Source organism: Microtus ochrogaster, chromosome 18 (genome assembly GCF_000317375.1).
Source record: "Microtus ochrogaster isolate Prairie Vole_2 chromosome 18, MicOch1.0, whole genome shotgun sequence".
Lineage (NCBI taxonomy): Eukaryota > Metazoa > Chordata > Mammalia > Rodentia > Cricetidae > Microtus > Microtus ochrogaster.
In genome coordinates this window covers 24,976,096-24,989,522 of record NC_022020.1, presented here as the reverse complement: position 1 = coordinate 24,989,522, position 13,427 = coordinate 24,976,096, and the positions used below count along the sequence as shown (strand labels likewise).

Here is a 13,427-nt window from a genome sequence, read left to right as displayed (position 1 = left end):
GAGAGAGAGAGAGAGAGAGAGACATCTTCAAGTTGCTTAGGGGAGGTCAGAGAATAACTTATGGGAGGTGGTTCAGGTGGTTCCTGGGGATTGAACCCTGGTCATCAGGCCTTTAGGCAAGATGAGCCTTCTCACTGACCCAGATTCTGCTTTTGTTTTGTTTTGTTTTCCCTTAAAGACAGGGTCTCATGTAGTCTGGGCTGACCTGGAACTTGGCTATGTAGCTGGCATGCAGCACTTACCCAGTCTCCCCAGTGCCAGGAATTGCACCCAGGGCTTCCTGCATTCAAGGCAGGGACTGTTCATCTTTTATTCTGAGATAAGGTCACTCATTGGGACCTAGGGATTGCGTCTTTGACTAGATTGTCTAGCTAATGAGCTTCAAGGATCCTCTTTTTTTTTTCTCTGCCTCCATGCCTAGCATTCAACAAGCTGTATTTTTATGTATGTGGGCATCTTGCTTGCATGAATGTCTGTTTACCATATGTGTACAGCCCCCTAGAGCCTTGGATCCCCTAAAACTGTAGTTACAGGTGGTTGTGAGCTGCTATGTGGGTACTAGGAACCAAACCCAGGTCCTCTACAGGAACATTGAGTGCTCTTAGCTCTTGAGCCCTCCCCCCACTCCCAAGCTCAACTTTCTTTGTGGGTCATGGGGAGTGAACCTTAAGTCAACTGACTGAATGTTTCCCGAGCTCCCAGTAACATATTAAGTAGCTGCCTCTGGTTAACCTCTGTTTAAGCAATGGGACAGCTGAAATAGCTGTTGTTGCTAATAAAAGAAGGCATTTGTTATTGTTCTGGGGATGCTAAGTATGTGGGTCTTGCTCTTTGCCATTCTCGACTTGAAACTTGTAAACTTAATCTTACACAGCATTCTCTCATGCTGTAAACTGCAGCCCTTTATTTATTTATTTATTTATTTATTTGGTTTTTCGAGACAGGGTTTCTCTGTAGCTTTAGTGCCTGTCCCGGAACTAGCTCTTGTAGACCAGGCTGGCCTCGAACTGCCAGAGATTCGCCTGCCTCTGCCTCCCGAGTGCTGGGATTAAAGGCGTGCGCTATTTTTTTCTTTTTCCTTTTTGAGACAGGAACTCACCATGTAGCCCTGACTAGCTACAACTCACTGTGTAGACCAGCCTGGTCTTGAAATCACAAGAAATCCTCCTGCCTCTTCCTACCCTTAGTGCTTGGATTCAAAGTGTGCACCTCTATCCATGGCATGTAAATCTCAGATGTGTGTGAAAGTGGGCACACACTTCATGATGCTAGTGTGTGGTCTGAGTGTGAGGAGGTCAGAATATAATTTGGGGGAGCTGGTTTTCTTTTATCATGTGGATTCAGGTTCCAGAGATGGAACTCAGGTTATTGGTCTTGGTAGTAAGAACCTTTCCCTGCTGAGCCGTCTCATGGACCTCTGTCTACCTACCTGACTGTCTGTGTGTCTACCTATCCATCCATGTATCTATCCACCCATCTATGGATCTATCTTATTTTTTTTAATTGTATTTGTGTGTGCGTGTGTGTGTGTGTGTGTGTGTGTGCGCGCGCGCGCTCTCAAGGGTGAGTGCTGATATGGTGTGCCAGGGTGCACACGTGGAGGTCAGGGGACAGCTTGAGGGAGTCAGTTCTCTCTTACCGTGTAGCACCCAGGGATCAAATTTAGGTCCTCAGGCTTGGTGTCAAGTGCCTTTATCTGCTGAGCCAATCTCACTGGCCCTAAAAAATTCTTTTTTGGGACAAGGTGTCTTATAGTCCAGATGGCCTTGGATCTCTTGTGTCTGAGTCCTCACTACTCTGATCCTCTGCTTCCACCTCCCAGCTATTAGTGTTACAGGCGTGAGACACCAGCTCTGAGTCTCCAGCCAGGATTTTGAAATGATGTGAAGTGCTTTGAATTCTAGGTATATAATACAGATGTAGTGAATTGTTCCTTTTGCAGTTCTTGCTTTGGATCTCTGAGCTTTATCCCCTGAGTATTTTATTTATTCCTTTTATTACTCTTTAGTTATTTGAAATATGGTTGTTATTTAATGGACTTTTGCTTGTTCATTTGATCACGTTGTCTGAATAGGGTACCTTTAGAATTTAGCATAGTATTAGAATTCTGTTGGCTCTCATTTGTGCTTATTTGGTAAGTTTGACAACTTTGGTTAGTGTGTTCTGTTTTAATAAATCTGGCTTTGACTTAAATGTTTCCTTTCTAAATCAGGGTCTTGTTTTCCTTAGGCCTTCACAGAGCTTCAAGCCAAAGTTATTGATACTCAGCAGAAGGTGAAGCTTGCAGACCTACAGATTGAACAGCTAAACAGAACGAAAAAGCATGCGCACCTCACAGACACAGAGATTATGACGCTGGTAGATGAGACCAACATGTATGAAGGCGTCGGAAGGATGTGAGTAAAACACGGCTGTCGTGCTGCTTTCGTGTGAATTAAATGGTGGAATTGTTTATTTTAAAACGTGGGTTAAAACTTATGAAAGCTTTCTTTTTTTATTTTCTTTTTAAGGACATGGTTTCTCTGTATATTCCTGGCCGTCCTGGATCTCACACTGTGTGTAGCTCTCTTGTCTGTCTCCCATGCCCATGGAGTTTTTGGGTTCCCTAGGAACTAGAGTTGTAGGTGTTTGTGAGTCTCCTGATGTAGATGCTGGGAACTGAACTTGGGCCGTCTGCAAGAGCAGCTAGGACTCTTAACTGCTGAACCATCACTGCACCCCCTCTGCTTTTAAAAAAGTTCTATTAATTATGTATGTATGGTGTGTCTGTGTGTTGGTCTGTGCAAGTAAGTGCGGGTACCCCCTTTGTAATAATTATCAACTATTTATTTAAAGAAAATTTAATGAGAGGAAATTGAGTTTGCTGAGAAAGGAAAAGCACTCCTGAGAATTTGAGTGGGCTAATGAGGGGGGAAAGGCTTATTAATATAATTAACCACTATGTTACAATTTTTTTTTCTATCACAAACATATTCTCCTTATAAGAAAGATTAAGTCTGCTTTATATTTCTGAGAAAATGAAGAATGGGAAAGCCCTTGTGTATGGGCCACATTCCATTACAGTTAGCTAAAGGGGAAGAGCTGATTTTTTTAAACTGGGGAGGAGGGGTTTCTGTGTCTGTAATGTTATGTTCTTACAGACCATTCCTTTAAGTTTGGAGATCTTTAGAATGGAATCTGACCTCGGTCTCAGGATGACTTCTTGGTGATTGACTGGAAGCAAGCATAACATGTGTAAAATTCTGTAATGACTTTAGAATGACATCATGACAAGGTGACCCTTTCCGTGGCAAATTCATTCTTTCTGCTAAGAGAGAAGTGATGATAAATTTTGGATTTGCTTTTTCAAATGAACCACATGCATTTTCTTTTATGTTCACATTTTTCATTTTGTCTTATTGTAAGAGAGTGCGAGTCCCTTTTGTATTTTTTGTTTGTTTGTTTGTCTTTATTTTTGAGAAAGTCTCACTCTAATTTTGTAGTGGAGGGTGACTGAACTCCCGGTCTTCCTGTCTCCATCCACCGTGTGCTGAGGTTACAGGTGGAGGGTGACTGAACTGGTTCTCCAGCCTCCATCCACCACGTGCTGAGATTGCAGGTGTTCAGTGTTGGCTCCAGTCTGTGAAGTTGTTAATGATACAGAAAAGAATGAGAACAAAATAGAACCCTTGATTGTGTGTCTGTGTAGTGTGAAATACATTGCTGGCATTCACCGGAGGTAATTTTATCCCTCAATTTGAATATCCTTAGGTCTTAACAGTAATGCTAGCCTGTTAGTATCCTTGGATTTCACATTATTACTTTAGCCTTTGTTTATATCAGCCAAAGATTTTATTATTATTATTTTTTAAATAGTCTCTCTATTGAGCTGTGGAGTTCTGACTGGCCTGGAACACACTATGTACACCAAACTGGCCTTGAACTCACAGGGAACCATCTGCCCCCTGCATCCTGAGTGCTGGGATTATACACGTACCCCCATGCTCAGCATTTTGTTCTTTCTTGAGACAGGGCTTCATGTAGCTGAGGCTAGCTTCCTGCTAGTTTCTGATCTTGTATCTTCCAAGGGCTAGGATGATTGGGATATGCTGCCCTGAAATTAATGTTTGCAATTAAAAAAAGTTTTAATTGTTTTATGTTTGACTTAAAGAATCAAAACTAGGTGGGAAGTAGAAAAAGACAAGATCTTCTGAGTAAATTGGGACCTTGGGAGAGGGTTGAAGGGGAGGGGAGAGGCAGGGAGGGGAGCAGAGAAAAAGTAGAGCACAATAAAAATCAATAAAATGGAAAAAAAAAAGAATCAAAACTAGGGCTTTATTCATGTCAGACAAGTCCTTAGCCACTAAGCTGCATCCTCAGCCCTGAAGTTTTGTATCTAATTAGAATAATGTCATTTAGTAGACATTCTGCATATGAGGTAGGAATTACTGTTTTTTCATTCTGTCCAAAATTCTACTGATAGGTTGTATTTCATGCAAAGAGTGTAAGGCTTATGTCTAAGTAGTTAATGATAGAGTGGTATTATTTCATACGAGCTCGTTTCTTAAGAGAAATATGTGGTTTTAGAGTTTTGGATAAGCCTTGGTTTTAAGATGAGCGTCTTGGCGTTCTGCCCTTGATGCAGTGTGAGTCTGCCCTGTGCCGTGAGGCACGTAGGGCGTGTGAGGTAACCGTATCTGCTGTTGGCCAGCGTATTGGTGCCTCAGAGCAGGAGAGACTTGCTGAGTGCCAGTCTGGTCATGAGGATGTTCTCTTTCCTGATGCCAACCCTGGATTACCTACTTCTGAATTTATGGTCTTGAGTAATCTTGAGCCTAACATTGTTTTTTATTTCTTTAATCCTAGCCTTTACCTTCCTTTTGAATACTGCTTGAGAATTCTAATTACATGGGTTTACCCCCATTTTTATTTTTAAATGGTTTTAGAATCTAAAACTCTGCTTTTTTTTAGAGCCAGCCATAGGTTTTTCTACTTTTCTTTTGACCCACAACTACTGTTTTTCTGTTTGTTTGATCTTTTTTATAGTGCAGTGTATTGAACTGTGGGCCTCATACCTGCTAGACAGGTGCTATATCACTGATCTACATTCTCAAGTTTTTTGTTGTTGTTGAGATAGGGTCTCTTGTAGCCCAGGCTAGCCTGAATTTATTATTGTAGCTTTGATCATGTTGAGCTCCTATCACCTACCCTTTGCTCCCAAGAGTGCGATTATGGGAGAACTAATCGTACAGTACTGCTCATCCTGTCTGCTCACATCCGTTCCTCACAGTGCCAGAATCGATCTTTCCTCGCAGAACCTTTATTTATCCTCTGTTACTGTGGGAGAAAGTCTAAACTTGTTAGCCTCACATTCATGGCCATATATCCTGGTTTTTTTTGTTTGTTTGTTTTGTTTTTTTTTTGTTTTTTTTGTTTTTGTTTTTTTGAGACAGGGTTTCTCTGCGGCTTTGGAGCCTGTCCTGGAACTAGCTCTGTAGACCAGGCTGGTCTCGAACTCACAGAGATCCGCCTGCCTCTGCCTCCCGAGTGCTGGGATTAAAGGCGTGCGCCACCACCGCCCGACTATGTATCCTGTTTTTAATTGGCCCATCTAGCCTCAAGTCCTAGGCATTTCGTCTCATGGCCCTGCTTTTTTGTGTTATCTGTTTAGATGGATTTTGAGACTTTGTGGTTTTTAAGAGTATGCTCTGATTTAATTTAAAAAAAAAAGTATGCTCTGATTGCTGATTGATTGCTGATGTCTGTCATGGGTGAGGGTAGGAGAGCACTGGCATGTGTACCAGGCATTTTTACCCTTGTTATATGGGTATTTTGGTTTTTTCTCCCATATTTGTCATGTTTTTGTCCTTTTTTTTTTTTTTTTTTGGAAAAGCTTTGCTCATTCTGTTTTTGGCTTTCATATTCTTCTTCCCTTTGTGAAAGGAGCTTGAATACAGCTCCGATCCTACGATGTCTGGATTTACCCACTCTTTCATCAGCAACACCAAGGTTTTTGTTTTGACTCTTAGTAGAACACATTGAGTGTGTCATATGATTTCCCCAATGAGATCAACTCTCTTAAAACCCTGTACATAGATTACCTTTGGCTTCTCCATTCTCTGAATAATGTTTGGTGCAAAATACATGTTAAGTAAATATATATTGATTTAAATTAAATTGACCGTTTTTCAGCCTAGGATTTTTTGAGTCATTTTTGTTTATTTTGATGTGGAATCTCAGATAGCCCAGGTTGGCCTTAAACTCTGTGTAGTGAGAGTGGTCTTGAACTCCTGATCCTCTTGCCTCTACCTTCTAAGTGCTAGGGTTACAGGCCTGTGCTGCTCTGCCTAGCTTCTTGATTCTTTAGAGAAAAGTTATGCTTAGAAAGTGTGAGAGGTTCAAGAATTAGGGTTTATAACCCTATTTTAATGTACGATTTGGTCAAGATGAGATTATAAAAGTAATATGTAAAGCCATGTGTGGTGGTAAATGCCTTAAATCCCAGTACTTGGGAGGCTGAGCAGAAGGATTGAGTTTCTTGTCCAGTCTGGGAGACAGAGGGAGTTCTAGGCTCGCCTGGTTACACAGTGAGACCGACTCAGAACCGACAAAGTGACTATGAGGAAAGGCAAAGGAATTGTTTCTTAGCATTGCTTGATCTGCCTTGATTACTGCTAGGATTACTTCTTTTGAGAAAGTTGACTAATTTTCATTGCCAGGCAGTTTCAGTGTGTTAAAACTGACAACAAAGAAATCCCTAAACCTTCAGAATTATGCTGTAGGCACAATTCTTGGGTAACAATGGCTGTTCTATACAGTAAATTGGGTCTGACTTTCTTCATCTTCACATCGATGGAAGACAGAGTTTCCTTTTTAGGGTATGTGTGTATTTAAACAGATCTTTGCAATCCCACATTCCCTTCGGCTTATATTTAGAGAGATGGTTGACAGTGTTCAATAACTTCTATGTGGCTATTTTGGGGTTAAAGTCAGGAAAGTCAAGCTGCAGGGTCAGGGAAGAGGAATTCTCTTCACTGTAAGCTCTGAACCTCATGGCTCGAAGCTGTAGCTGTCTGTCTTTTGGGACGGTGCCAGCACATTTTCATTCTCTTACTTCATATTCTTTGGAGAGGCTGTTATGTAGTCTGATACTACTACCACCGATTCCTGGTTCTGCTGCTTAAGCTGTTTGTGAGCTGACCTCACCGCGCTGCTTTGAGAAGTGTGATGAAAGTCACAACTGTGGGATGGTCTGTCTGGAGATTTGCAAGGGTTTGTCTCTGCATCTTCCTAGTGTGCAAGGAGGAATCCAGATTTCAAATAAAAGGGATCTGAATATTTCTTGTATCTTTTTCACAAATAAGAAACAATTTCTAATGTGAGTTTCTTTTTTATTTAGTATAGGCTCAGGTGAGTTTTTAAAAATAATCTTAATGGCCGGGCGGTGGTGGCGCACGCCTTTAATCCCAGCACTCGGGAGGCAGAGGCAGGCGGATCTCTGTGAGTTCGAGACCAGCCTGGTCTACAGAGCTAGTTCCAGGACAGGCTCCAAAGCCACAGAGAAACCCTGTCTCGAAAAACCAAAAAAAAAAAAAAATAATAATCTTAATGTTTTGATAAGAATTATATTTAAGTATGCACAAATAACACTTAGCCATGCTAGTGTTTGAAAAGACTGTATATTTATAAACAATAGGTGCAGTTCTGACCATGGTTTGATGTGAGGACTAGCCTGACACACTGTTGACCAGTGCATAAATAACATTTCTAACTTTCAAAACAGATAAATTGGCCTTTTATTTATCTTTTTTTTTTTAACATGAGAGCAACTTGAGTAGATTAGCCTTTGAAAAGAATGATAAGTCTCTTTTTAAAGCTTGAAGCTGACTAAAAATAACTTGGTGCCATATTTAGACCAATTTAGAGGTATGCTACCGTTCTGTGGGTATTTTTTACATTAGGAACTAAGAATGAACAATGGTATAAATCCACCAGCTGGATAAGCGTCTAGCAATGCAGAGGTTGCTGGTGGGGAGTGTGGCTATTTCTACTTGTTGAAGTAATTTTACGGTTGATCTTTGTTGGTTGAAAGATCTAGAAGTATGAACGCAAGTTAAATGCTGCTTAGGTAGGAAGTGAAATAGTAGGTGCACTCTTGATAGCCAAGAGATACTTCGTAAAATGCGTCCAGGCAGATTTTCAGCTAATCAGGGTAAAGAAATCTAAACTCGTCATCACAGCTTGGTCCATTTGCCCTTTGTCCAAAATTATAATGTTGTTCGTGCTGTTGTTGTCTTACTCTTTTGTGTGACAGTTGACTTGTAATTTCACTTGTGACATCTGGTAAAGGTGGGATAGTTTACTTATGTTAAATATTAATAGGTAATAGTTGTGCCATCTCAGGTTTGTAGCCCTTTTATAATTTCATGTATCTATATTGAGTTTATCTTCCAGTTTAAATGAGGTAATTTTAAAATTTAAGAAAGTAATATTTTACTTCCAGGAGATAAGGAAATAAAAATTAAAAAGTATCACACAGCAAACATTGTTGGCATTGTTCATTCTGCTGTTGTGATATAATAAACACAGGCTCTGCTATTGCTCTCACCAGAATCAGGTTAAGATATTTGTTTATTATTACGTTTTATGATTTGTTTATTTATGTATTTTGTCTGTACGTACACCTCCACAAGAGAAGAGTGCATCAGATCCCATGGATCCACAGTTATAGCCAGTTGTGAGCCTCCGTGTGAATGCTGGGAATTGAACTCAGGGCCTCCGGAAGAGTCGGCTTTCCAGGCTCAAGTTTAGGTACTTGATGCTGAGTACAGCTGGGGAAATGTGTAGATTACTTTTGGCAGGAGAGCCCTGTTGTAAATACAGTTGTTTGACTTCCTTTTATATTCTCTCCCGAGGGATTAACCTGTATTTTAGGATTTAGAAGCAATGCAAAGATGATTTTCAGAGGTAATATTTTTGCTTTTTATCTTTTTGTGTAAAACGTTTTTATTTTTAAGAGAGGTTCTTAACTGCTCAGCCGCTTTTCCTAACAGAACACGGACTCGCCCTTCTCAGGCTTTTATACAGAGCCATTTAAAGTCATTGCTTTCCTCGCTCAGAGTTCTGAGGGAAGAAAAACAACTTTCCTGCTGTGTGTTTGGGAAAAATGACTTCAGTTTTGTTGATGTCGAATATGTATAGAACCCCAGATGGGCACATCTCTGGAGAGAGGCGATCTTTGAGTAATCTTAATTTTCTTAAGTTGCCAATGATTTAAAACTTGATGCTATTACGACTTGTTCTCCTGCTGTGTGTAGTGACATAATTGTTTTTAGGCTGCAGCGCTTAGCAGACATTTGCGTAAGACTCACATAGTCATGTTTCTTCTGCAGAAGATTCTTTAATAATTCCTTCCTGTCTTCCTCCCGAGTTCTCCAGAATGTGAACATTCTCACTGGAAACAGGACATTAACTTAGAAAATGTTGTGTCGTTAGAGTTAATTGTCAGAAAAAGAAGTCTCTTATCTGAGACATGCTAAAATGAGTATTTATTTAATGTATCCTTGTTATGGCACTACTTATTTTTAGGCTTTAAGTTTTTTTTTGTTTTTTATTTTTTAAGAATCTATTGCATTCATTCTGTTGTTTAACATCTACAGTTCCTGACACATACAGACCTGACCTAGGGGCTGGAGAGATAATGACTCAGTGCTTGGGAGCACTGGCTGCTGTTCTTCCAGAGGACCAGGGTTCAATTCCCAGCACTTATGTGGTGGCTCGCAACCATCTGTAACTTCAGGGGATCTGGTATCCTCTTCTGTCCTTCATGAGCTCCAGGCCACATATGGTAATACATGTAGGCAAAACATGCCTACACATAAAATAATTAGAAATAGCTTTTTGAAAAAGACCTGATACGTGGTTTGTTTGTTTGTTTTGTTGTTGTTGTTGTTGTTTTTTCCACAGAAAGGATTAAACAGTCTGCCTTTGCAGCCACTCAACGGCGCAGTGCCACGGTGTGTCTAAGCTGATGGCAAACAGGCATCTGTACCACCACTCACAAACACTCGCAGCGACCCGTGTTGCTTTGTCACTGGGGAACTGTGCTCTAGCCGACTGACTTGAGAAGAAAACAGTCCATTTTAAGTGTACTAAAGACTTTTCTGATTTTAACTGCTGCTATGTCATCGTGACAGATTTCGGAGCAGCTTGCAGTGTGATCTGAATGAGAGGGTTGCAGTGCTGTGTCAGGACTATAGCCGGTTCAATAAGACTCCCGAAAGGAAAGAACTGACCCAGGGTGTGAGACCAACGATTTGTTAGTATTCTTTTTTCCTTAATACTTGTATCAAAGAATTGCTGAGATCTAAGAGTGATGGCACACCCCTTTAACCCATTGCTGGGCGCATGGAACCGAGACAGAAGGATTGAGTCTGATGCCTGAGAGAGAATATCTCATTGTCTTGGTCAGGAATTCTTTTGTTGTTGTTGTTGTTTTAGTTATTTTTATTGTGCTATATATTTTTTTCCACTTCCCTCCCCTCCTACCCTCTTCCATGGTCCCCATGCTCCTAAATTACTTGGTCTACTTCCCGTGTAGATTAGATCCACGTATGTCTCTCTCTCTTAGGGTCCTCTTTGTTGTCTAGGTTCTCTGGGGTTGTGAATTGTAGGCTGCTTTTTTTTTTTTCTTTATGTCTAAAAGCCACTCATGAGTGAGTACATAAGATATTTGTTGTCTTTTGGGAGTCTGAGTTACCTCACTCAATATGTTTTCTAGATCCATCCTGTTCAGGAATTCTTATTACCTCTCTTGTTTAAAAAAATTGCGTGTATGTGTACATGTGTGTGTGTGTGCGCGCACACACGTGTGTCAGAACATGTTGTGTTCCTGCAGTTGCAGGTGGTTGTGAGCTGCCTCATGTGGGTACTGGGAACTGAACTTGGGTCCATCGAAGGTACAGCAAGCATTCTTAACCACTGATCCATCTTTCCAGCCCCTGTCTCTTTTTAAAATTAATGATTTTAATTAATTAATCTCTTATATATGGGAACACATGTGGCAGTCAGAACAACATGAGGTAGTCACTTCTCTCCTTCCATCACCTAGGTTCTGGGCCTTGAAGTCCCGTGGCCAGACTTGGTGGCAGACTCCCTTACTGCTGAGCCATCCTTGTTTTGAGGCATATCCATTACCTTGAAATGGATCAGGTGTTTGGAAGACATTATCCTTTTGGCTTCAAAGAGGACTTAAATTATTCTGATATCAAAACTTTCAGGCATCTAGAGCCTAGTATTAAAAATCTATTTCTAAATAGGTAAGATCTCATGACTGCTGTCCGCCCATCTTTTTATGTTGGCCGAGAGTAAAAGATTTGGACGGCAGTGTGCATCCTATTTTTTGTTTTGTTTTGCTTCGTTTTGAGACATGTTCTCACACTTTAGCCTAGTCTGGCTTGGAGGAATTCACCATGTAGATCAGGCTAGTCTCAAACTAACGTTGACTTTCCTGATACAGATTCCCAAGAACTAGGATTGCCAAACCAGCTTCCAATAGGCATCCTGTATGTGTATTTCTGACTGACTTTTGACATGTGTCAACAATAACTTTTTATAGGGGACTGAAGTGATGACTTACCCGTTAAAGAGCACTGGCTGCTCTTTCAGATGACCCAGGTTCAATTCCCAGCACCCACAGGGCAGCTCACACCTGTCTGTACTTCAGTTCCACAGAGTCTTATACCTTCACACCAATACACATGAAATAAAGTTAAATAAATTATTAAAAAAGCTTTTTATGACTTTCTGCTCTTTTATCAATTTTCTTTCTGTATATGTCTTTCAGTACTCATAGAAGATTAACTTTTTTTATTATCCTTGATTATACCTTTTCCAGTATTTTAACCTTCCAGTGAAATAAAGATCACGTCTTAAACAAAAGAAGTCAGCTTTTTCACTACTTACTTCAGCATCTGAGGCTTGACAAGACCAGAATAAGAGTGGTCAACATCGAGTGATTGTTTACCAGAACACTTAGAATGCCAGAGAGTACCCTAAAATAAACACCTCTTTTAAAATAGATTAACGTACTACAGCTTCCATTTCAGGGGCAATGGTTTTGACTTAAAAATAGACAATGTTTTTAAATTAGTACAAACTGAACCTTGTAGTGTTCGCTGCTTCTCTAGAGCACAGAATGTTTGTAGGTGGGCCGGGGTCCTCAGGAGCGCGAGGTGAGTGCTCACGCCCTGCAGTGAGCGCTGAGTCTCCCCTGTCCCCACAGGATGGGACGGAGTCCAGCTGTGCACTCCTTCTGGGTCCTACCATCTGCTTTTCTTTCACATCTGTAAACATTAAGTTGACTTTGGGCTTACTGTGTAGATTTTTTTTTTCTCTTTTATATTTGTCTTACTGGAATTACCTCTCCTTCTCTCTTTGGAGACAGAGTGTCGTATGTAGCCCAGGCTGACCTTGAATTTACTGTATAGCTGAGTGTATATGTTCATGTGTGCCTCTATGTGAAGATGTGGGTTCTCTGAAAGAGCAGCAAATGCTCTTAGCCACGTGAGAACCATCTCTCTAGCCCCCCCCCTTTTTTTCCAAGACAAGATTTACTGAACCTAAAATTGATCAGTTCAGCAAGATTAGTTGGTCAGTTAGCTCCAGGAGCCTCCTGTCCCTGTCTGCCCAGCCCTAGGGTTACAAGGTGTGCACCACAGCCTGGCCTTTTACATGAGTGTTGTGGATCTGAACTCGGGTCCTTGTGCTTGCAGAGCATGCGCTTTACCAACCGTGCATGTCTCCTCTTGCCTCTCCGTCCTAAGTGCTGGGTTCATAGGCGTGCACTGCCATAACTGGTTTGTGGTTTGGGAGTTTGAACCCAGGACTTTTTGCATACCAGGCAGGCCCCTCATGACTCAGCTACATCACCAGCCTCCAAATGTCTTTTATATATCGAAAAGGCCCACAGTTTTATCTTTAACTTAGTCTGCCTCCCTGAATGCTGAGCTTGCTTATCCACCTGTCTGGTGCACCTCTCTCTTGGTGCTCTAATATGTATCTCAGAGTTAGCTTGGCCAATATAAAGTTCTTGCTCATTATGAGTAAGCTGTGTTGCTTAGTCTTTCCCATTTTAGCAAATGACTTTTCCATCCTTTCAGTGCTTCCAAATCTTTGGAAAGTTACCTTTTTATTTGATCTTATAGTCAGCCCAGTAGCAAATACTATTGGTTTTCTGAATTTAGCCCATAATCTGAGCTATTCTTAACACCACCCCAGTCTAAACTACCGTGGATTATAACGCTTGCCCACTGTGTGGGCTCCATCTTACCATTATATAGCTGTGTGTTTCGTCTTCTTTCTTCCTTCCTTCCTTCCTTCCTTCCTTCCTTCCTTCCTTCCTTCCTTCCTTTCTTTCTTTCTTTCTTTCTTTCTGGAGGTTTTTGTTT

General features: G+C 41.0%; 1 protein-coding gene across 1 annotated transcript in view; it reads left to right on the top strand.

Annotated features, from left to right (window-relative positions):
* Pfdn1 (prefoldin subunit 1) overlaps positions 1-13,427 on the top strand; it is a 52,013-nt gene that overhangs the window by 1,865 nt on the left and 36,721 nt on the right. The window contains exon 2 of the mRNA XM_005355956.3: positions 2,230-2,396. Coding sequence (XP_005356013.1) covers positions 2,230-2,396 — 167 coding nt within the window. The remainder of the gene's footprint in view (positions 1-2,229; positions 2,397-13,427) is intronic.